The sequence below is a fragment of the Siphateles boraxobius genome, unplaced genomic scaffold (assembly GCF_051911475.1).
Source record: "Siphateles boraxobius isolate OS27281-9 unplaced genomic scaffold, OSU_SipBor_1 22, whole genome shotgun sequence".
Classification (NCBI taxonomy): domain Eukaryota; kingdom Metazoa; phylum Chordata; class Actinopteri; order Cypriniformes; family Leuciscidae; genus Siphateles; species Siphateles boraxobius.
The window spans coordinates 33833966-33860330 of NW_027508833.1; the positions used below are offsets into that span (position 1 = coordinate 33833966).

Here is a 26365-nt window from a genome sequence, read left to right on the forward strand (position 1 = left end):
TGACCAGAACTGTATTTTGCTTTCTGTTAAATTATAAGTACCAACTATTTTTTATGGACAGAAATTCAGATTTAAAATACTTCATGCTATTTTTTTCTATTTTCCGTTCCCATTTAACCTTAAATTACATTTAAATATTTGTACACAAATTGTAACTACATCATTAGAATGTGTAATTCTGAATATATTAAAATGCATGCATATATATATATATATATACATTTTATTTGATATTATTAAAGTATATTTTACAAATGCTTGTCAGTACATTAAGCAATTCAGAACCATGTTTAAAAGACAGCAGAATTATGAAATTGCATATAAAGATGTACTTAAGTGGATCAAAAAAGCACTCCAAAGTTCAACTAACTGCATTACATATAAATTTAAACTACAATACATTTTCATTCAATTACAATTAACATACAATTAAGTGTCCGAAACATTACATTCAGTTCACACTTAAGCATATTCATATTCACACACTTAAGCATCCATAAGAAACTTAGCTTCCATAAAAATAAAAATAAAACATGCTGAAGAGTTCTTCCTTTTCACAAGGGCTTATTTGAATATATTTTCAATCTCACTCTATTATAGTGACATCAATGATTTGAACAGAGAACAGTTTCTCAATCAAAATGGTCTAAGTGGGCGGTTCTTTAGCTGCAGTATGGACCAGACATTTAGTCAAAGGTCTCTCCATAATCTGTTTTGGCAAATTTTGGCAAAGCATTGCCTTAATCTGAGTTTGAGAAACTGGCTTGACACTACAGAACAGCTTGAGGGCAAAGTCTCCACTAAGTCTTCATCCTGAAGAACTATTGCTGAAACAACATACAGTGAATATGTCACTCTGAGTGAAAGTGTTAATTACCGGGATGAGGATGCTGGCCGGGGCTCTGTCAGCACACACAGATGTGAGCGGATTGAAGCCCACTCCATTACAACACTCCTCCTCCTGATCAATCACTTCTGACCAGCAGCACTTCAACGACGCTGTCCTGTTCTCCACCACGTGGACTTTAGACTCGCCGCTGGGATCTGTACAGCACCAGGAAGTGGATGTGTTGATGTAGTGCTCTCCACAGCAGCTAGATCCTATGTAAAACAAATGTATATACATGAAAGATGTTGATACAAATCAGGGCTTTTCACACTTGAAATAGTTGGCCCTTGTTTATTAAAATCCTGGGTTATCTTGCGTCTTGTTTCACACTGCTCATAATTTTCCTGGGGTTAACAATTAATCCTGGGTATTCATAATCTGACATTTCACACTGTACATTGACTAAACATGACTGCAGTCAGCTGATTTTTTTGAACCACGAATATAGCATCCAACATGTGGCCATTACAGCTCATTGGACGATTCCAGGCGACATAAGAGCTGCATGTGCAGCTGACATGTAAAAGATGCAGACGGCATTGCTGCATGGGGAATCAGCTTCACCTGGCAACGTGGCCACTGTCTCCTCCCATCAGCCATCAGTGCTCAGCATCCACATCTGCATCCTCTCCTATTACCTCTAAAAGCATCACAGTGTTCTCAGAGGCCTGACTCGACATACACGCACCGGCCCTGCACAGCTGTGAAAATACTTACTGCATTACACTGCCGGTCAAAAGTTTAGGGTGAGTATGTTTCATTTGTTTAAAAAAAGTAATATGTTTATTCAGCAAGGACGGGAAGTGAAGACATTTTAGTTACAAACTATTTCTATTTCAAATAAATGCTGTTCTTTTGAACTTTCTGTTTCTGTGATATCACAAACATATGTTTTTACTGTATTTTTCATCAAATCAATGCAGCCTTGGTGAGCATTCGAGACCCTAAACTTTTGAACGGTAGTTTACTCAACATTAATTTTGAGAAAGACTTGCATTAATGTGTATAAAGTAGTATTTTCAGAGCATCTACTGGAATAAGGACCAAGATGGTGAAACAGTTTGAACAAACATTCTTTTTATGCAGTATGATTAGCAGTAAGTAACATGGCAGAGGGAAGAATGAATAGAATTTTCCAAAAAGTAGTTTAATATTCTTCTAACAGGAAGTGACTCCTGGTTTATTTCCTTGGGTAAACCATCACTACTATAATTACCATCAACCCCCAGTATGATAAATTGCTAATTGTTTAATACCCTAATCAGCGTTCATTCTTTGCACAGATAAACTGTGACAGCGCCATTAATTTAAATAGTAATTTCACTTAACGGCCAAAACGGCGCAGCAGATTTTTATGCAACGTTTTCTAGGGGCCGCATCCATCACATCTCTGCAGTGACATAAAGATGTCTGACGTGCTCTAACTCACTTAGGGACAGCAGATGTTGCAGAGCTGCATTTGGTGGCAATTCCCAGGGTGCATTACTTCAGCTCCAATGACTTGCAAATAAACAGCTCAACAATTTTTCCAAAATAGCTCAGCCATCACGTCCCATCCCTGCAGCGCTCCATTTTTCATGATATTTCATTTAAAGAGCAGTGAACTTTGACACCCTGACCTCTTGGCTGGGGATGTCCCTCTATTTTGTTCTACGCACTTAACCTTGACCTGTCAGCTAAAACAATTCATTTTCCGTCATCTCCATCTTTGTCGTGCCACGAAAAGGAACAGGAGGGAACACCACTGCCCCTGCTAAATCTGGTGTAGGCCTGGCGCAAAAAACATGAGCACCCTTTTAGCTCACACTTTGTTTTTTCAAGCACCGCAAAATGATTTAGCTAATCTTCAGATTTATGATGGATTTGCATACATTCATTAGAGTGCGAGTGAACGCAGGCGAGCATAAGGTGCTTAGGCTGTGTGAATTAAGGTTCAATCACTTAATGATAAGTAAATATTTAGCATGCAATGAGCAACTGATAAAAATGTGTGCTGTGGCTTACGCAAGACTTTGGACACAAAAACTAAAACTTTGTACAAACAAAAGCACCTTTTCTGTTTTGTAAATGGAAGAGCACATTCAAAGTCATGCTCTGAGAGCAAAAGTACTTTATAGTGCTTTGAATATTGGACATTACAATCTTCGAAAAATAGATATATTTCAGAAACTGTGATTTTTTACTTTTTTCTTTCAAATTATCATTTGCATGTGAACTCATTTATTAGTTGCATGTTGCATGGTACATTATTATGTACTGTATTTATCTTGGTTAAATAAAATTGACTTTAGCCACTGGAGACACAGAAAAAGTAAATGTGTCAAAGCTACCAAACGGTCGGGTGATGTAATGATGAAATTGTTGATGTAATGTTAGCTACATTAACAGGACAGTTTTGAGCGTCATTGTTTGTCTGGAGCTGGTGTGCTTTTTGGCGACTCACAACAAACTCTTGTTTGTACAGTATATAATCTTGTACTGTATATTCCTTTTTTGTTCATCCTTGTCGTTCGTTCATCATCTTAGCTTTATATTTCAGTGAAGCATTATTTTGCTTCACTTCAGCTATGATAAAGGGACATGCACTCTTGCATTGCGTGTTCGTGCATTTTGGGGGCGAAGCTTCAAGAGAGGGGTGTGTTTGGGTTGATTTCAAATATCAACAATGTTTCTCAGAAATTGCTTATTACACATTTAACTGTCAGCATATACAACTTTGTAAAATGTGTGTAAAAAAGTATTAGGGGCCATAAACACAATTGTGTCTGCATCAAAAGTCTCATGTTTAGAACGCTGTGTCATGCAAAAGATGTGAGTACAACAGTCAAACACGTCAATATAGTGCATGTTTAAATAGGGAAAACTATGGAAAAGCAACGCAGTGGGATGTAATAATGCATTCTCTGTGAACTGTTTTTCCTTTTATTCAAACAGTAGTAGTTATATATAGGTTTTGGCTTAGGGTCAGGATGAGGTCCTCAAAAAAACAACAACAACCCAGTGATATTTAAAAGTACCATTTGTTGTGTTTCGGACATAAGCATTTAAAGTGTTATGTTCAAGCTTAAATTTCCCCCTTTTGATCCTCCTTTCAGTTCCCCCAAAGAGCAGTGAAAATATTACTGCTGCCCAAGCACTTTCTGTCACATGCAACTGCGGCCAATGGATGAAACGAAGAAAGTCAGTTTAATGTGCTGTTCTTTCACCTCTCCCTCAGGAACACCTAGAATAAATAAATGATTAAAACCAATGTTTCTCACGTATGGAGCAGAAACAACGTAACCTTGGCATCTGTTTTCAGGCCTTCCCGCTTGGGTCTCTCCAGGAAAAAGATGGAAAGCTTTTCTAATATTAAACTGAGCCCTAAAGCTCTTGCCTGATCATAAGCCTTCTTTTTCCAGTGATTTTCCTCTGACCTTTTCTTCTTTTGTAATGTCTCAGCCATCTTTCTTTATTCAAATCTCCCTCTTGCTCATTCTCTCTCCTCCCCCATTATGAGTGGACACGCCCCCTACTGCTGATTGGCTACAAGGGTCCGGTCCACTTTCAACGTTTCTCAGAAATTCCTTACTGCAACAATGCATTAGTTAACATGAGCTTACAAATTATTTTTTTTACAGCATTAATTCATCTTTGTTAATGTTAATTTATACATATATGTTAAAGTGCACATAAGCATTTGCACATTAAAACAAGAATCTCTGTCTGGATTTTCCAAACCAATGCTTTTTAGTATAAATTCACATTAAACAAGATTTTAAAATTCTGAAAGAATGTATTGCAATTCAACTAAAAAATGACCTAATTTTAATGTATAAAACTACGATACCACTAACTCTGTTATTAAAACAACTCTAAAACATCAGAAGCGTCACCATCAGTGGTCCGACACTACTAGTCCCATTCAATACGTGCAAAGCATTAGGAATCTGTACTTTGTGATTAGTAGTTGAGCCATGCAAAATGCTTTAATTGCTCAAGCCTATTAACTGAGATTATTAGATTGTAAGGTAAGAAAAGCTATCATCATAACTGTTGAAAGAAAATGGTCTTCATCTGTATGATCTCCAATCTGTCTCAGCAAAAAAAGATCCATGCGTGTGTGTTTGGAATAATTCCCTCTCTGGCATTCATGTCTTGTCATTTGCAAGACAGCTTTGGCAGAACAATATGAGGACATATGATATGAGCCATGATGAAGCGCTCGTGCAGTAACAAATACAACGCAGACACTGGCGCATTCAGCCACCGGGATCATTTCCACTCGCAAATGGTCATTGTGTCCTTGAGAACATATTTAATTATTGCACTTTTTTGACATCGTCACAGCCATTTCCACACCCACTCTTATGATCTCTCTCTCTCTCTCACACATACACAGCTCTAAAGCTTTTAACACTTAAATGGTGTAAAATATTCAGATTTAACCTTGAATGTGATTCAGGCACTGTGCTTTTAAGCAGAGCTCTGTACATAAGCAGATATTAAAAGATCTCTCTGTATGACACCAAGCCTCCAGATGCAAAGAACCCTGTAATCCAAATCTAAACTTTAAACAGGACAGCGGGACATGCACAGTAATACCCTGTATTACTCAAGGCTATTGTCTAAACTGTTTCCCATGTCTCAAATGGAAAAATTCAGAAGAAAGGATTAGATTTGGACAGTTTAAAGGCTCTTGTAACTTGTCATGGAGAATGATGAAATGTTCCATAGTTCCCCTTCAAACAAATGTCATTGTTTCTGTAACTAGTTTGAAATCTGGGTTATATGCCAGGTTATAATTAAGCAACATTGTTAATATTCTGATGATTGTGATGTGCTTTTTATTTGGTCATTATATTTTCTAATAACCACTTATTTACATTATAATAACATTACATGTTATTAAACTTGTGAAAAAACTGTGTTAGAGTTGGTAAATTAATTTGCTAGAATCAGTTCAAACGGTATGTTTCAATGAATAGATTCAAAACTCCGATTCAATGATTTGGTTGCTTCATTACTAAAAATGTTCACAGATTTTTTTAAAATGTATTTAAAGGTTTTTATACCACTATATACCAAAATAATTACCACTCTTTTTAGTGAAAATAGAATTTTACATTTATATTTTACAAAATAGAACATTTTGTTTCTTTGTTTCTAGTGTTTTAGTTATCTCATTAAACACACAGAATCTTAATGGCAACAATGGCTGTATTCCAACAGTTTTTCAGTAAATGAGCATAAGAGTATTTAATCATTTTGATTTTAGTTATTATTTTATTTAATTATTATTGAATTATTTTTATTTTCAACATAAATCATATCTATGATGCTATGAAATTTGGTCTAAAAAGTGTTTATTGTCAAACAAAACTATGTAATCATTCCAACTACTAGAGACTTTGTGTAGCAAATAATGCTGGTCTAAATTGATTTATTATTTGACTTATTGATCAATCGATTGTTTCTTTAGTGATTTATACACTGTGCCCAAAAGGTGACAATGTTAATTTTCTTTTGTGATTTGACTAATAGCAGTTGTTTTGAGACTGGTTCAGGGATTGGTTCACAGGCAGCTTTTCAAACAGCTGATGGCTGTCTCTAACAATTCCATCTCCACTGCGCCGGAGCGCTGCGAGTCCTGACAGGGTAGAGTGTAATGTGTGACAGATCGCACTTTAGGGACCTGGTAATCACATTTCCATCGGCCATCAGCTGGATCTCAGTGGGACATCCTCAGAAAACTGCCTGTGATTCTATTTCCACAATCTGGAGGAGCACGTGCAGCTTAAACACTATGTCACTGGCTGCATTTCTGCACAACAGAGTTCAGAAATACAATAAAAAAATAACTTTTCTGTTTTAATATATTTTCTAATGTAATTTAGTCTTGTCAAGTCTTGTAATGTAATCAATTCTCCAGTCTTCAGTGTCACATGATCCTTCTAATATTCTGATTTGATGCTCAAGAAACATAAATGATTATTATCAATGTTGTTGCCCAAAATTATTGTGAGAATAATAATAAAATTTTGTGATACAATTTTTAGGATTCTTTGATTAATAAAAAGTTCAAAAGAACATGATTTATTTGGAATATTCTAAATATTCTAAATGATTTTACTATCACTTTTGATCACTTTAATGCATCCTTGCTGAATAAAAGTATTAATTTCCCAATGTCATGTTTGATCTGCGTTTGTGCTTTGCTTGAGTTTGACTTTTTTTTTTTATTTGCACTGTTCCCAGTTCAGTTTCCTGTGTTAGTTGATCAGTTGCCATGGTTTTTGATTTGCCCTCATGTGTTATACCTGTGTCATGTTAATTATCTTGTTTGGTCACTAGAGTTTACCTCTGTATTTATAGCCCTGTATTTCATTCTTTGTAAGATCTCATCTTAAAAAAAAGTGGTTATTCTGTTTCCTGTGTTTTTGTTTCCTGCATAGCCTAAGAAGTGTGTTCCTGAGTTTATTCTGATTAAAAAGGAAACTGCTTGTGTATAGATCCAGCTCTTTTATTTTCCACCCAAATTTTGAACAATAGTGTATATAAATTTTTTTGATGGAAGAACTGCCTATAGTTATTATTATTATCATTATTATTAATAATAATAATACAAACAATAACTTACAAACATAAGCATATCTTATGTTTCTGTTGCTGGTATTATAAGAAAAATCAGACTGGCGAGGCCATGCATTACAGTGATTTCATCATGGTTCAAGTTGAATATAAAAACACCCCTTCACTGTGGTAAAACCCCTGTAACACCTGGTCTCACATATCATCAACATCAAAAATAAGCAAAATATGCAGCTACTCTATATCCCTAATAAAGCTAATTAAACACCCAAAGCTTTTACCAAATACATGTTTGTCTACAGCACATTGCAGTTCTGACTCACATTGCATCCTTCTCTGCCAATATAAGAAGATATCAGCTTATGACATATGCCGTGTTATCTGTCCATTAGCTTATATTTGCAGAGACACTCACCGCTGGTAAAGGAGACAGAACCTTGAGGGAGTTGGGGTGTCTTTATCAAGGTTAAGTAGCTCATTCAATAATAGAGCAGGCTGACAGAGTCAGGAGCCAGCATGGAGCTCGCGGCGTGAGCCCCCAGCATCATGAACCAGCGGTGTGGCTACCAGGCAAATGGCCTTTAGTTATCCTAACGGTACTATCCATCATAACATATGCTCTCCCCAGGATGCTCTCTTTAATGAGCGATGACTTCTTCATCTGCCTTATTTCAGTAAGATGAAGGAAGGAAGAGAATATCAAGGTAATGTGAGCGAGCGATGTGGTGTTCAGTGATTTAATCTAGAGAAAAATGTTTCTGCTAGCTTCTGAAATAACTCTGAAATATGTAGTAAAATTAGTGAAGTGATTAAAAAAAAAAAAAAAAAAAAATTTAGCTTTGAAAAACTGTATATCAAGGACAGGGTGATTAACCAAAGCTTGAAAATGTTTACTGGACCCAATCCCAGGATGATACCGAAGCCACTGAACAACTTATAGACTGTTTGTGTTTGATAAATACACTGGTGCCACTGACCTCATAGTGGCCATTAGTTCTGTTGCATCCTGGGAGCCTGCTGTGGGCTTGGCACAGCTCTGGTTGGTGTTTAGATAGACTCAGCTCCATCATCCAGCCTGACAAAGATGGCTGACACCAGGGCCAGTGCCCATCCAGCCCATCTGTGCCCAGGTGCCCACTTTAGTGGGGCACTGCGGGGGAGGCTGGGTGACCCCAAGAGGGTTCAGCTCCTCTGACACTCCTCCACAGTGTCATTAGAAAGTCACTAAGGAGTGAGGGCTAAACTTAGCTGCAAAGAAGTGGCCATACGTGCTTTGCCCCATTTAAAGTTAGTACCAAATTTTCTGTTTTGAATCAGGATAGGATTTAAGACTCGAAATAAAGGCATTCCAAAAAATAACAAGCAGCTATGATAAATGGGTCATTCTATGATAAGTGTAATCGGGGCTATGCAAAAATGCTAATTAAACTGTGCTATCAATAGTATTTACTTCCAGGGGTTATGACAAATTACGTTCACTCCGCACCGCGTACATACTCTTTATTATGTACTAAATAAGCATATTAGAATGTTTTTTGAAGGATCATGTGACACTGACAACTGGAGTAATAGCTGCTGAAAATGTAGCTTTGCTGTCACATGAATAAATCACATTTTAAATGATATTAAGTAAATTGTAATAATAATATTTTACAATATTATTGTTTTGGGCCCATGTGAATACAAGGATCAATATTGAAAGGGCATTAAATGTAGTCACACAATGCTGATTTTGTTAACATGAACAACTTGAGAACAAAGTATAATTTGCACAGTTTGACGTAATATGATAAGCGATCGTTAGATTTAATCAGCGCGGTTGACTGCAATGCTTTTTTTCACTTAGTTGGTCAGAACAAAACTTCCCTTAGTTGCCAGAACGTGTGGCACAGCCCACGTAAAGTTGATAATTTCGCAAATAACTTCAATTGCAGATTTCGAACAGAGATGGCGACAAAGAGGAAAACCTACGGACTGCAGCCTTGGTGAACATTAGGGATCTCATTGACCCCAAACATTTGAACAGTTATGTACAGTACAGCACAGCTTTATTATAATTCAACATTGTTCTGCAAGCATGTTTCTGAACGCTCACCTGATACATGTTTATGGGGCCTTCCTTGGTCGGCATCCCCACAGCACACCGCCTCTCTAGGGACTAGCTGTCCTCCACAGCACTGGGAGCTGAAGCCATCATAAAGACGGCCCCCACAGCAAATCTGTCCAGCTCCAGAGCCGAAAGGACTCCCACCACAGCACGAGTCCCCGAGACCGACAGATACACGCTGTTCTACAGAGTCCGGACAACAGACCTCTCCTACAAAACATATATAGAACAATCAACTATTTGCTGTAAAAAAAAAAAAAAAGTAATGCTCAGACAATAAGCTCTATTGAGATAGATATTTTTTTGTGCAACCTAACTTGAATTCACATTTGACTGTGTTAAGGCTAAATGCAGTACATACCTGGTGGGACCAGTATGTAATATCCTCCACAGCACTGGTATTGAGACAGAGGCTGGACAAACTGACCTCCACAACACACACTCCCAGAATCCTTTGAAGCTGGAACATAGCGCTCTTCACAACACTGATGGGACTGATTTAGGCTGTGAACGGCCCCTGCACAGCACACCTGCAACAATAAAACACATACACAGATAAAGTTTGCAAAAATATATGCAATTCAAATACATCATCCGCAAAAGTTTTGCACTCCTCAAGGCAATTAGGAAGTAAAGAGGTGGCAATGCTTTAGCCCTGAGGGCCCGCAGAGGCACATGTGAGTGCAGGTAGAAATCCAGCCCAACTCTTTCCTCCACAGCGGTGGGCTATATTTAGCCGGACTCCACTGCCTACTTTGGCGAGAAATCAGGACAGGATAGATTCTCTACAGCGCTGAGATGATACTCTTGTGGCGTCTGAAAAATCTGTATTGCCCTGAGCCACTGACATTGTCCTTACCTTCTGGCCCAGCTTCCAGTAGAAAAATGGCATACAGTAAATACCTCCTCTGCTGTGCCTTTGAGAGGTCTGAACTTTTGAACCTACTTGAACCCGGTTTATCAAACTCCTGAGAATTAACCACTATGTGTGAAGACAGTACAAAATAAAGCTTGGCCATACAGTACATAATTGCCATCAAAACACAATTTTAGACAGGGTAAAGTAAATTTACAAGGATTGTCAAGCGATTAAAGTCCAAATAATCCAAATGATATGTGGCCTATTATCGAAAAGGAAAATCCATTGGATGTTGATTGGATGAAGGCAGAATGTGACAGTCAACTGAAAAAAAGAAAAAGAAAATTGACTAATAGAACTTTAAATGGACTAAATGATTGGAGAAGTCTGTCATTTCACCCAAAAAATTGAGATGTGAAGATATGAATAAAAGAAAAAAAAACATGCATGAATCTTCCACAATAAGATTAATAACATGCATTTACCACATAGATGGGAGTAATTTAATTTTATGCCATCTAAACATTTTATTCAATCAAATTAATTGTATATATCAATATTTGCTGGGGGGGAAATAGTGTTGGACAAAAAGGGGTCTTAAATGGTTGACAATTGCTAGTGCAGCTTAAATTTTCCTTGACAATAGGAGAATCGTCTATTGAGTCTTTTTTTAGATAAAACTTTTACAATTAAAACAACACATTAAATTGACATTCCTAATTATACCATAGATGATATTTCCTAGTGGCACTAATAAAGAATCAAACAAAACACCTTTCACAATATTTTAAACTTTAGATAATGCTGAATTCAAGACGAGCTCCATTAACACATGATCACTAGTGCATAATGTTGCCTCTGTAAAACTCATTTTTCTACTATACTGCTTTACAGCTTTGAGAGCTCTTGTCCTTATCTGAGTTGTGTTCTCTTTGTGAGCTTGTCTCTAGTGTATTACTGTCTGATTTAAGCTGGTGGAGACGTATAGCCTGTGTTTGCTTGCCAAGTTGGCTGTATTTCAATAACACCAGGATGGCAGCAATTGCAGAAGACAAGTTAATCTGTTTACTGAAAACAATCACAGGGACTGTACTTCATAGATAAATACCAGCCACTCAAACTGATACATAAGTCACCGTTTCTTCATGGAATAGTTTACGAGCTAAACTAATGGTCTAAGTGTAACATTTTAAATGAGGTTTCTCTGTAGTTACCTGTGTCTCGGGTTTATAACAGGTCTTGCCGCAGAAGTCTGTTTCTGCAGGGCACTCCAGGTACGAGCAGCGAGTCTGGGAAGGAAACACTTGCTGGGATTTCAGCTCCTCACACCACTGCAGAGTCCTTCGCCAAACGTCATATCCTCCCAGAATGCCATTGGGCTGACCAGGTGACAGCCATTCTAGTTTAACTGATCTAAAACACACAGTATACAGACACAGCACTGATAACACACCTTCACAAATATTGCTCACCACTTGGTGTATATTGTCAAAGTTAAACAGTCTGGTTTTAGCTCATACTTTGTTTTTATTCTGTCATTGTCAAGGGGAAGAAGCATGTAATATAATAGAAAAAATGGTGATAATCGCCTCATTATATAGCACTTTCTACAACTTACTACAGCCAAATAGATTGTGCAGAGCAGTATGAGTTATGATGTGTGTCATCTTTTCTCTTTCTGATGTACTTCTTGTATTGATTTTCCTCTCCACTCATCATGCAGAAGCTGGATTTCCACAGAAAAGCACAATTTTTGTTCACTACTGCTTGGTTTGAGATACTGGATAAAATATTGAGACAGGTACTATGTCATTAAAATGTTATTAGATTTTTACGATATTAAGATAATATTTACATTTACATTTACATTTATTCATTTAGCTGACGCTTTTATCCAAAGCTACTTACAATTGCTATATATGTCAGAGGTCGCACGCCTCTGGAGCAACTAGGGGTTAAGTGTCTTGCTCAGGGACACATTGGTGTCTCACAGTGGATTCGAACCCGGGTCTCTCACACCAAAGGCATGTGTCTTATCCACTGCGCCATCACCACCCCAATATAAGTTATTAATTTAAAAAAATTAATTAATACTTTAATATAAGAATTACATGGTACCACTATTTAAACATTTTGTAATATTTAGTAGTAACGGCAACATTTAGGAACATTGGCCCCTTTTTCACACAGCAATCCCGGTAAATTACCATAAAATTGCCAAAACGACTTTACAGGTAAATTCAAAAATGTGCTGTTCACACAATTTACAGGTAATGCAAACTTCCCTTACTGGTAAATTGCCGGAACAAATTTACCGGTATATTTGGGTCCTATACACATGATCTGTTATGACAGAGGTGTTGTGTGCGCTGTGTAAATATGATGGTTATTTTAGTTTTAGACTTAATGTGAACATGCATTTACTCATCTCACTTGCACAAAAACTGATTGGGTATTCCTCCAAATGAATCGAAACTGTAAAATGCAAACTCAGAAAAATGTACGCAAACTTGGAATAATTAAATGTTAAATTACACAAATATACTTTGTTTTTAATCTCACTTTATTAACCAATTAATAAATCTCACTTTATTAACCATTTTAATAACCTTTATTAACCAAATTGTTGCTGACCTTTGATGATCCAACTCAACCATACGAATAAGAAAAAAGGATTTTAGATAAACATCACATTTCTGCTTCATTTTTATTATTGCTGAAATATCTTCAGCGATCCAGAATGGCAGCACAGCTAAAGGTTTGTTTGAGTTGTGCCCTCTACTGTACAGGCGTGAATTTACATTTCCTCCAGTCTGAGGCTTATTTGTTAATGTTTTTTGTTGTTAAAAAACAAACACGCAAGCCCAGGCCAGATGAGAAAAGTGATGAAAATAGTAAAGTAATGCATTACTTTCCATAAAAAGTAATTAGTTCCTTTTTTAGGGAGCAGATATTTCGATGCATTACCTTAAAAAGTAACTTTCCCCAACACTGTACATTACCCTGTATTTTAAGGTACTTTAGGTCATATTTTAACTGTTTTAACTGTCACACACTGGGAAACCTGCTGTGGCATACTGTAAGCAACTCTTACCAGCCTTAGTAAGTAAATAAATAAAACAAGACAAGAAATCAAAACAACACAGAAACAAAACACAAAACAAAACATTAAAAAATTAATTCACATCTGGCGGGGCAGCTTGCTGCTTTAAGAAACATTGCAGAAAGCTATGCTATCAGGAAGAGAAGACAGGGAGGAAAAACAAAAAAGCCATTAAACAAGCCTTTTTTCTTTCTTAACTGTAGCCATAACCTTATGGAAATGTGCTTTTGTTTTCATCATCTTTTTCATCTTCTCCCCACACATGATAATATCCATACCGCTCTGTGATTTGCCTTCCTTTGCTTTTTGCCCATCTCTTTTGTGTTCTGCAAATCTCCTGTCACATATGTAAGACGTGGAGAATGACATAATCACGCTTTGCGAGGGTCTCTCTCCTCTCCTCTGCCCTCTTCCTGATGAGGAAGCTAATTGATAATGAAGGCCCCGGACGACTTAAAGCTGACAGACCTTAGTATCTGATTAGGAATTCATGAAATGTGACAAGGATTCCTTTTTTAAAGTACAGCCAGAGAATCGTTTGGCGATTACTGTGTGCCTTTACAACACAAAATATTATTCATGATTACTTTCCTTTTGGAGGGTTGGGGGATGGGGAAACAGCTTTGCTATAACAAATGCATTAGTATTATATTACAAAGGGTGTCAGTGCTGTCCACCGTTAATCCCTCATGGAGAGAAATAACTGGAATTCACATTGGGCAGCGGCAGCGGGTAAGCCATCGGTTGCAGCACTTGTCATATTTCAATCAAGGCTTAAGCCAGCAACCGATTCCTGTGCCCAGCCCCCACGAAGCACCAGAGAAAGAATTAATGAATTAGCTATTGATTAAATTCCACTCGAGCAAATCTAGCGTGGCAAATAAATGAACTGTTTGGGGCATGTGTAGGCCACAGCCAGCCATGTCGGGCCAATCGATCAGTAGTTAGTATTCTATTGGGAGAGAAGTACAACACACTGGTGATATGACATGAGCGAGGGAGACAGTACGGTAGAAAATGTGTGAATTATGGCTTACTATGGCACACAGAGCCCTTTTCCCTTCACTGTACACTGTAAGATTTTCTTAAATTGTGTACAGTGTACCAGGTCTTCACTGGATGTAACCGTTTTCAAGCTGTTGAAGATACACTTCATCTCAGAACATGCAGTGTAAGACAACAGTGACAGGTGAAAAGTATATCTCCTACTTTATTTTCCAGTGGAAATAAAATAAAATAATTGTTGTATACATTTTGTATAAACAAAGGTTTCAGCATTTGAGGGGACAAATGTCAAATGGTGACAAAAAACGAGGCCATTGGGAACAATCTGCAAAGTCCACTTTACAGTCAGCAATATATATTATAAGGATGCCCAATGCTACATGTAAAAATATATTCCAATCAGTGACACTAACACGGAAAATACGTAAATAAGGATGTTAATACAGGGTTTAGGACTGTATAGTGTAAAACGTTTTGAATACCCTGGATTAATTGTAAACCCTGAAAAATTACGAGCAGTGTTAAACGTGAAGCAAAGGGAGATATTTTGTTATAAAGAAATTGCTTTTTAAGGACTACAACAAACGGCTGATAGGGACTACACAAGCTTCCTCCCGGGTTACTGACATCATAAACCCTAACATTTACATAAACCCTGCCCCAGGGAACGCGATTTACACAGTAGATTATCATGACAGAATATGCTAATGAATGACTAGAAGATAACTACACATAAGCGACCTAAATTCATCAACTAAATATTCAGAAATGTCCAGTTGCATTCTACATATTGTTACTTCTTGAGTCTCTCCATCATTGTCTGACTCCGGTTTGAACATAAAAGGCTAAAAGCTTTTGAAATTTTCAGTGCATGTCTGTGTGAGGTAATTGAAGCTCCGCCCCCTGTGCTGGGAGCAGGACCTAATTTGCATTTAAAGGGACAGACACAAAAACAGTGCGTTTTTGCTCACCCTCAAAAAGTGACAATTTTAACATGCTATATAAAAATATCTGTGGGGTATTTTGAGCTAAAACTTCACATACACACTATGGGGATAACAAAGACTTATTTTACATCTTGTGAAAAGGGCATTATAACACCCCTTTAACTATTTCAAGTATGAAAAGCCCTTCTGTGTCTGCTTGACTGACTCACCTAGAGCTGAGCACCTGAATCTGAGGTTTGCTGATTTGGGCAGGTGTGTCCTCCACTGTGGTCACCTGAGTGCTGTTACTCTTCACACACGCGTAAACGGTACACACCTCCACCTAAACACAGAGTATAGCAGTCCAACTGTACAGGTTAAATAAAAAAACGTGAAAAGGAATCTAAACAACCTGAGACCACTAAAAAAAAATTAAATTGAAAATGAACACAAATTTAATTAGGAATTGCAGAAACATAAATATTAATTCAAAATTTAAAATCCTTATTTTATGCAACCACTTTTCTCTCTTTATTTAAAGCTGCAGTAGGGAGTTTTGAGAAAATGTTGACTTAGCCTGAAAATTTTAACAAGCACAACTTACAGGTCCAACCCCCTTGCTCTCTGCTGCGCTACAGCCCTCCCTCCACAGCTCCTCCCCCACAGCGGAGCCTGCCGTGAACGCGCAGGCTAGTAAACAGGACCACCGATGACGGCGGATTATAAACAGTTATGGAACATTCACTAATAGGGACGAAACATCAACAATATGCTTTACATTGACTATGGCCTGCCCATACTTTGACTACAAACTTGGTCCTCAAATCATTATGTATTTTGCAATACATGTAACTTTATAACGTTGCACTCTTTCTATAAGTTATAAATAGCTAGTAAGATAACGTTAAAGGATTAGTTCACTTTTAAAAAAATTTTTGCTGATAATTTACTCACCCCCATGTCATCCAAGATGTCCATGTCTTTCTTTCTTCAGTCGAAAAGAAATTAGGGTTTTTGATTAAAACATTACAGGCTTTTTCTCCATTTAATGGACTTCAATAGGACACAAACGTTTCAAGGACCAAATGACAGTTTCAGTGCAGCTTCAAAGGGCTTTAAACGATACCAGACGATGAATAAGGGTCTTATCTAGCAAAACGATCGGTAATTTCAAAAATAAATAAAAAACTTTAAATTTTATAAGCACAAATGCTCGCCTTGCTCTGTTCTGTGATGCACGTTCGTGATCCTGTTCGAACTCGTTCATCAAAATGAACAAATCTTTTTTCGAGTCATTTCGTTCGTTGAATGAACAAAATGACTCGAAAAAAAGATTCGTTCATTTGGATGAACGAGTTCGAACAGGAGAGTCACGAACGACGGTACGGGCTCGCGCTGTGCAAGAGAGGGGTGATCAGCGCGTACACGAGCGTGATTGACACTGCTAAGACCTTCCTCCTGGCTCTGATTGGTTGTTTCTGACCGGGAGTGGTGTATTTCTGCAAATGGCAATAGGACCACAGGGAGGAGCCAGAGGAGCTTGATTTTTTCACAGATTATCTGTCTCATATTCTACTGTCAGGACATAATGACAGTTTTAACAAATATTTGTTTACAAAAGTTACCTACTGCAGCTTTAAAGTCGTCATGAAATATACATCTTTTTTTACCCTATTTACTTTTTCATCACACATTACTAGTCTTTTTTGTCGTGAAAAAATTGTTTGTCGTGGTTATCTTTAATCAAACTCTGAAAATTTGCTTCCACTCTGGAATACCATTCCTCCTCTGATGATGTCAGTTTGATGGCTCGGGTTGAATATCCTCAACAACGTGGGACTTCATTTTTTTTTTTTTTTACCCATTGTTAACTCATAAAACCTTCAGATCCTAGATTTTCAATGTAGTCTCAGACCCCAATGTATAATATACAGTAAATAAACAAAAAAACAATGGAAACACTTTACAATAGGGTTTCATTTGTTAACATTAGTTAATGTATTAATTAACATGAACTAACCATGAGCAATACATTTGTTACTGTATTTCTTAATCTTTTTATAAATTGTTAATAAAAATACAGCTGTTCGTTGTTTGTTCATGTTACAGATACAAATACAAACCTTGTAATAAAGATTAATAAATTCTGTAGAAGTGCAGTTCATTATAAGTTCACGTTAACTAATGTAGTTAATAAATGTTAACAGATGAAACCTCATAGTAAAGTGTTACCAAAACGATGTAATTGTGCGTTTAGATACAGAAGGCCAGACCTGAATACTGTGTACAGTGAACGGCAAGAGTCCTCCCACTTCCAGTGATCCGGATCCATTGCTCGTGGACTCATAGAGGCGGCCATCCAAATAGACAGAGTACAGTGTGACTGCTCCGTTTGGAACAAGAGGAGCTGCCCATAGGACCCTCACTGCTGTGCTATTTAGGGTCACCACCTCTGGAGGAAAGACCCCCTCGGGTTCTGCAACACAGAGAGAAAGACAAAGTAAATCACCCAGAAGAGCTCAGCGGACTGTAGCCCTCATGAAAACATACAGTGATAATGACATAACCCCAGTGCTTTTGAAAAGCTCAAGATTTGTCTCTTTAACCTCTGCCCAAACACAAGACGCTGCTTGGGGAAAGCTTGAGGTCTTCATGCAGTCTGCAGTAGTGTCCAAAAGAGTAATACAATGACACCAACAATATCTACAGAAAAAGACCCGGAGGAAAAGCAGTTTTTCATTCTTTTCTCTTTTTTTCAGACTAAAACCGTGCAAGTGCTAGCATCAACACACAGCATATTCTACCCTTAATAGTCTCTGAAATGGCTTTGGGCTGCACTTTTCTTTCTGCCTTAGAAAAGGAGCATGAGAGAGACAGAGAGAAAAGGATAAAAAAGACAGGGATTTTCTTAAAGCTGATCTGTTGTTTTAATTTTTTTTGGTAACATTTTACAAGTGTTCAGTCTTTTTCAGTCTTTTTGTGGGAGACTTGGAGCTTTGTAACTTTGCAGATCTTATACATGCACAAACAGCTAAAAATTGAAAATATGAAAACGCATCATATGTACTAAGAATGAACAATACTTTTACAGCTTTTATTAATCATATTTAATGTTAATTTTAACATTTAGAACAAAAACAAATGAACGACTGTATTTTTTGAACTAACATTAACAAAGATTAATAAATAGTGAAACCACTGTATTGCTCATTGTTATTTCATGTTAATTAATGCATTAACTAATGTTAACAAATGAGACCTCATTGTAAAGTGTTACCTTTTTCTAATGTTAAAATAATTTATTCTATCCCAGCTTAAAGTAAAAACAAGACTACATTTATTTAATCAAAAATATAGTAAATTTCTTTTTTTACATTATTAAAATTTAAAGGTACACTATTTATGGCGCTTTTCCACTGCGTGATAAGGCTCAGTACGGTTCGGCTCGGTGCGGCACGGTTCGGCTCGCTTCGCTTTTCCACTGCGTGGTACGGCTCAGTACGGTTCGGCTCGGCGCGGCACGGTTCGGCCCGCTTCGCTTTTCCACTGCGTGGTACGGCTCAGTACGGTTCGGCTCGGCGCGGCACGGTTCGGCTCGCTTCGCTTTTCCACTGCGTGGTACGGCTCAGTCCGGTTCGGCTCGGCGCGGCACGGTTCGGCCCGCTTCGCTTTTCCACTGCGTGGTACGGCTCAGTACGGTTCGCCTCGGTGCGGCACGTTTTGGCCCGCTTCGCTTTTCCACTGCGTGATACGGCTCAGTACGTTTCGGCTCGCTGCGGCACGGTTCGGCTTGCTTCGCTTTTCCACTGCATGGTACGGCTCAGTACGGTTCGGCTCGGTGCGGCACAGTTCAGCTCGCTTCGCTTTTCCACTGCGTGGTATGGCTCAGTACGGTTCGGCTCAGTGCGGCACGGTTCGGCTCGCTTCGCTTTTCCACTGCGTGGTACGGCTCAGTACGGTTCGGCACGGTTCGGCTCGCTTGCTTTTCCACTGCGTGGTACGGCTCAGTACGGTTCGGCTCGGCATGGTTGGGCTCGCTTCGCTTTTCCACTGTGTGGTACGACTCAGTACGGTTCGGCTCGGCGCGGCACGGTTCGGCTCGCTCCGCTTTTCCACTGCGTGGTACGGCTCAGTACGGTTCGGCTCGGCGTGGCACGGTTCGGCTCGCTTGCTTTTCCACTGCGTGGTACGGCTCAGTATGGTTCGGCTTGGCGCAGCACGGTTCGGCTCGCTTCGCTTTTCCACTGCGTGGTACGGCTCAGCTCGGTTCGCTTTTCCACTGCAGTTAGTACCGCTTCAAAGTGGGTGGGATTATAGACTGATCGTTATGTTTATCCGCTCCTCGGCAACCAACGAGAGGAACGTCTGCACTTCGTCCACTGACCACGATTCAGCCATTTCTTTTTTGGAAGTTTTTTTTTTCTTTCCTTTATTTTCAAGCAAGTCAAGCAAGTAGTTTTAAAACAGGTGCTACAGCGGTGGCTGTAACTGGCTATTTAAATCTAGCGGGTTTGATGTCTCGCATATACAATGATGCTGGTATTGACGATTCTGTCTGACCAATCAGTGATCTGCAGTGTTTTCATGTCACATTTTAGTATTGGTATGGTACGCTTGGAACCTCAACAGAGGTGGTACCATTTAAAGCGAGCCGAAGCGAGCCGTACCGTACCGTACCATGCAGTGGAAAAGTGCCACAAAGTGAGACGTACCGAGACGAGCCGTACCGTACCATGCAGTGGAAAAGCACCAAAGCGTGCCGTACCGAACCGTGCCATGCAGTGGAAAAGCGCCATATGTAACTTTTGTAACTACTTCACAGCAGTTCCTAAAATAGTCCGAATATAACTTATTATAGGCGTACCGTAGTGATTCAGAATAAGACAAAAACCCGGATTGGAAGATGGATTCATGATGTACTCGCTCATTATATAAATTTTTAACAAAAAATTTACATAGTGTACCTTTAAAATAGCTGTTTTCTATTTTATTATTTATATGTCAAAAAATAAATTTCCAGCAGACGCTACTCCAGTCTTCAATGTCACATGATCTTTCAGAAATCATTTATATAATGTTATAACTATATAATGTTGTAAATAATTTGTTTATTTACATATGCGTCACACACATATGTTCCTAAGTTGTCTGGTTCAAAAAGAACCAATAATAATGCAGCAGTACATGCGTCCATTTGATGTGTGTTCCTGAGCGCACTCATGTGTATAAATAATGTAATTTTATATGTACATCAGGGAACGCTGACAGCAATACATCAGGGAGGTCTGGAAGAATGAGAAAAAGCTGAGTGTCACTCTTTCACTTTCCCTCTTGCTTTTGGGGGTTCCTGCAGATGGTTTGTGGGCAAATTGAATCAGTCCTGGAGAAGCGTGCGGGGATTGAAGTGCTGCACCGGGGGCAGAGGGGGTTAACTGGGCCAGTCTGGGGGATTCTTTCTACAGCTCGCACCATTTTCACCTTCTTTTTCTTTTTTCCCCACTCTGTTTTTTTTGCAAGCTCTTCCTTTCCCATGACAAATCACACTAACTTACAAAAGAAGACCAGAGAGCCTATTTTCTAGCTTGATGTGACTCTAGTAAACAGCTATTGTGACAACTTTGTAAGGCTCTTCTGAAAGAATGTAAAAAGGGAATGATTGATAAAGCTTTTTTTTCTGAGGCGAGTGAAGTTAGTTTGTGAAAGAGAGCTGAAAGACATGAGTGTAGTGCTAATGACAGCTGAGAGATCAAATATCTCAGCAGCGGCTTTGAACAAGCCATTGGTTGACATGATGGGATAGGGAATGAATTCAATACAGAGCAGGGGTCCTGACACTTACATTCTCTCCAAAGAATATGACTGCGGTTCTTACTCAAAGAGTCTCTCTTTAGGAGATATCCTGCTATTACAAAGGTCAACATGAAGAGACCCCATCTGAGATATCTTGTAGTTAAGGTAAAGCACTTCTACTTTTACAGCAGACCTTACTGAAGGTTTATGAGGGACAGATACATGTTTTGATATCGACAACTAACAGCCAACTAAACACCTTCGGCCTTTCATTAATGGACGGCCTGTCACTTAAAAAACATGTTAAGAGGTCATTCACACAGAATATGATTTTGTGTATAAAAACAGAATAATATATGAAATAAAAAATGTCAAGGTCTAAAGGTGTGTTTTTTAAAAGTTCTTTAAAACTTTTAATTTGAGTTTTTAGAGCACTGTGTCATGCACAAGATTCTGCAAAAGGTACAAGTCTTGAAGGAAATGGTCAAAAGTCCATCTAGTGCATGTTTATTTTTGGAAAACCAGAACAGTGAAATGCAAAAAAATTTTCTGTGTGAACGGCCCCTAACATAGTTAGGTGAAAACTACTTAAAGTAGTAAGCAACTACAACAAAGTTACTGAAATATATCAAATGATCTCTCAAATGTATCTATATATATATATATATAATTTTTTTTATTTAAGAGCAGTGCAGTAATTATCTACCAATAAAAGATCTAAATAAAGAGATAAAGTTTGAACAATCTGGTAATTTGCAGGAACTGTCTGTGCTAATCAACTTCCCAACGCACCATGTGAGACAGAGGACAGTTTAGGAGAGAACATTTGGTTATTGACTCGATTATTGACTTAAATAGAAACTATTTGCTGGAAAAAGTAGCTTAATGCTAAAAAGGCTATACTGTTTAGAAACAGCTGAACTACTGTTGAGTTACTGGAAAATGCTTAGTGCTTCCTTGTTACTCACCATCACTGAACAAAAGAGCAATTATGAGACATACTTGGATGCGATCAATATCAGTACTCTCCTGAAGCGTCTCTTTCCATATAATTTCTGCTGCTGCATTATTAATGCAAGACTTCGCATGGACAACCTCACCTCCATTCCAGTTTTTAATTAGCAGGCTCTTAACATATACACTATCATGTTGCATAATATGATCTTTAAGTTCAACTGCTTTTAATAAGCTGCACTTTAGGCTGTAAAATATTGAAGCTACCACTGGAAGTTCTTTGGTAAATGACCTGTAACCTTTACTTAGGAGCAAATGATCGTCTAATGTTTTTAATTATACTGATAGGTGGAATGAAAGAGGTCCAGATATGTTACGGAAAGCCAGTTGTTTAGATTCTGGTGTGTAAGGCAGTGTGTGAGAGGTTTGCTGAGCTTTCATCTGTTTCCTGTGCTATCAGTGGATCAGTACATTAACTGTGTGACGGAAGGACAGTATAATGACTATTGATCATAGCACAGAGGTCAAGATATCAAAATTTTGGAAAAGGCAAATTCTTCTGCAGCTTGTGAGGTTTTCCTTTAGAGTACAGAGGGAAAATATTCAATCAATCAGTTCTTCTTCTCATCCGTTTTTTATCTCCATGAGCAGAGGCTGCTGGAGTGATATGAGAGATGCAGGCTGACAGAAATCACAGGAATATTTGAAGTGTTGACAGGAAAACCATAATTAACCAATATCTTCAATCCAAATTCCACCCATTTAAGCATATAGAGATGGTTGCGGTCTAGTAAAGTCCATATTTCAGCTGAAACCTTAAATATAATATAAGACGCTCCTTAAACTTTCACATTAATTCCGTAGGTTTAGATGCAGAAATCAAGATCCCACATATAAACTTATTAGCAAAGACACCTCCTGGTCTTTTTGCTCTGGAATGTGCCAAATAGAAAAAGATTTGATTTGTGATTTGAGCTAAAAAGGTAAAATTCATTATACGTTTTATTAGTAATTTGAAATGCTACTGAAATGTACAGTAGCGTTTAAAACAACAACAACAACAACAACAACAACAACAACAACAACAACAACAACAACAACAACAACAACAACAACAACAACAACAACAACAACTTTTCTTCAGCAAAAATGCATTAAATTGTTGTTATAAAATACTTCTATTTCAAATAAATGCTGTCCTGTCTATAGCTTTCCATACAATGAATCCTGGAAGAAAATGTATCATGGTTTCTACAAAAATATTACGCAGCACAACCGTTTTCAACAGATAATAATAGGAATTTTTTTTGAGGATCAAATCAGCATATTAGAATGATTTCTGAAGGATCATGTGACACTGAAGACTGCAGTAATGGCTCCTGAAAATACATCTTAGTCATAACAAGAATAAATTACATTTTCAAAAAAAATTACAATAAAAACAATTATTTTAAAATTTGTAATAATGTTAAACAATAGTGTAGTTTTTACTGTATTTTTTATCAAATAAATGCAGCCTTGGTGAGCATAAGTGCTATTTAAAAAAAATCTTACCAACCCCAAACTTTTGAATGGTAGTGTAAGCTTGGCAAACAGTTTTGGAGATAATCAACTATCGAGATATCCAGGTAAACAACCTCCCCAATAAGGACTTGCTTTAAATTGCAACACATAGTCAAAGGACAAATAATAATAGTATGAATGGTAAGACCAGCATACATGTAATGCTTTGGTTTATGCTAAAGATCAATCAAAACATTAGATTTCTAAAATATACTACAAATCTGGGGGCCTGTGGCTTAGCAGTCAAAATAGATGTGCGTAACAAACATCAATGTAGCACATACTCACCTCCATCTGTAGTAGTGCAGCTGACCTCAGGGCTGGTTATGTTGTGGGCACCGTTGGACACAGTCAAGCAGAGCTTGTATGCCGTGCTGGGTTGCAGGTCAGAGATTACCACAGAGGTCACAGTGGGGTCAAGTGTAAGAGTTTGCCTGTGCTGGCTGGACAGAACCGTAAGGATGTAGTCCTCCACACTTCCTTGCAAATCTTGCAGAGCTGGGAACAAAAAATATATAGTAAAAGACAGGACACACTAAAGGTCAATCTCGAAAACCAAGTTCTCTAAACACAGAATCTTTCCAGAAAATGTATTTTCGGTCAAGGGCCAGGATAAGTTTAATAATGTAGAGAATCTAGACTCTTACTGGGGGTGGACCAGTTGACCAGGATCGCCGTATGATTGAGAACTTGGATGGATACGTTGGTGGGGGTGAGGGGTTGCCCAGCCAGTGTGACCCCTGTGGCGACCTCCCCTGAAGCATAGCCAATGTCATTGTGAACCAGAAGTTTGTATTCGTACCATGTGTACCTGCAGCACATTTAAAAAAATTGCTCACAAGAACATTTTCATTATTATGGAATCTTGCCTTTATAATACATAAAACTTATAGTATACTTAATTATAGAATTATAATATATATGTAAAATAACTACATAGAAAAATATTTTATATATATATATTTATATATATATATATATATATATATATAAAGATGCTCTACTTAATACATTTATAAGTATAATAACTATTTTACATTTACTTATCCAATCAAAAGTGTGGGGTCAGTAAGATTTTTTTTATGCTTTTGAAATAAGTCTCTTTTGCTCATAAAAGTTGTGATATTGTATTTAAATATGTTACAAAAATTCAAGCACAAAGTTAATCATTTACAAGGACTGAAAACATTGAAATTAAGTCAGACATGAATCTAAATGATAGAACCTGTGATACAAGGGAAACAACTGGGGTTTTTGTGTTGGAGTCTTTCAGCGTACACACAAGGAATGCCAGAGAAAGATTAGCTGAAAACAATTTAATTCTATGGAATATTTGCTCAAAGTATCTTTGAACAGCATTAAAAAGATGGCATCGGTGCACAAAAACAGTTTTGTACACACAAGCAAAGTTTGCATTAAAGCTAATTTCAGTAATCTCACCTGCTAAGGCCTTTATCTTCATGAAACAATTTGGTTCCTGCGTAAACATTGTACCACAGATTCAAATCTTCAGGGGGACGTGAGGCCAGGGGCTGCTGGGTTTTCCGTCTCAACAGCTCAAATCTGAGGGCAGCGGAAACAGCCAGATAATCAGAGCCCGCTCCACTCCCACAATCCTCCTGCCATTTCACCCGCACCGCTGTTTCACTGCGTTTGTGCTTTTGTCTTTTCTCTCTCTCTCTTTCTTTCTCTCCCTCAACAGTAATGCTAATTTTGCCTGTAATCAGGAGAGCTCAGCTTAATGTGCGCTTTATAAGCCTAGTTAAACAAACACAGCAGCAGCGGGAAAAGTAGTCATGAATTTTAATCATCCGCCGTGAACAGACCTTTATTTACCACCTAATCAGCTCAAAAACAGACTAAAATATACAGCGAGAAAGAACAAGAACTTTTACGTCGTGCTTCGCTCTTCACAACCTAGGGAGACACTTGCTGTCCTAATTTAATTGGGAGATTTATGGATTATTCTCAAAAGATATTAGGAATTGCTTTACAATATGAAATGCTCACAATTCTGATTACAAATGATTTAACTTTGAAGAACATAAACATCCATTTTACAACCATATCTATATACTTCAAATAATAAATAGATTTCACTTTGAAGAATGTAAACATACAGTTTATAATTTTATAACTATATCTATCTACATCAAAAATATAATAATAATAACAATGGTGAACTGGATAAATTGGATACATTGTTATTATTAATAATAATACTACGGGTATGCTGAATGCTATACATGTTCGCAATTATTCTCAGGGAAACACACAGCTAAAGTAGTTCCAGGCAAGTCTTGACCGGGTCTTGACTTACAGTCTTACAGTTCCATATCACTTCGCCAAATGATTTCAGTTATTTCAAAAGGTCCTTACAACCTACAACAGCAAAAGAACCAAAACCCATAATGGCACTGACCAAGCAAATAAATATTGTTAACAAAAGGATAAAAGCGAAAAAATTATTTCCATGTTTTTTTTCACCACAAAATTACATTTTATAATGTATTATGTATTATGTATTTATTATGGAAAAGCACATACTCTCTTACTCCCACTGAAACACACACACATACAGTACAGACACACATTCGCA

The 26365-nt window shown here is 37.8% G+C and overlaps 1 protein-coding gene across 2 annotated transcripts in view; it reads right to left on the reverse strand.

The window, feature by feature from the left end:
* The window catches only part of ush2a (Usher syndrome 2A (autosomal recessive, mild)), a 238385-nt gene that overhangs the window by 55513 nt on the left and 156507 nt on the right, over window positions 1-26365 (reverse strand). For both annotated transcript variants that reach the window (XM_077239789.1, XM_077239790.1), the window contains exons 43-51: window positions 25207-25329; window positions 24414-24577; window positions 24055-24264; window positions 17733-17935; window positions 15690-15802; window positions 11640-11838; window positions 9928-10096; window positions 9555-9776; window positions 878-1101 (exon numbers count right to left, since the gene is read on the reverse strand). In XM_077239789.1, coding sequence (XP_077095904.1) covers window positions 878-1101; window positions 9555-9776; window positions 9928-10096; window positions 11640-11838; window positions 15690-15802; window positions 17733-17935; window positions 24055-24264; window positions 24414-24577; window positions 25207-25329 — 1627 coding nt within the window. The remainder of the gene's footprint in view (window positions 1-877; window positions 1102-9554; window positions 9777-9927; window positions 10097-11639; window positions 11839-15689; window positions 15803-17732; window positions 17936-24054; window positions 24265-24413; window positions 24578-25206; window positions 25330-26365) is intronic.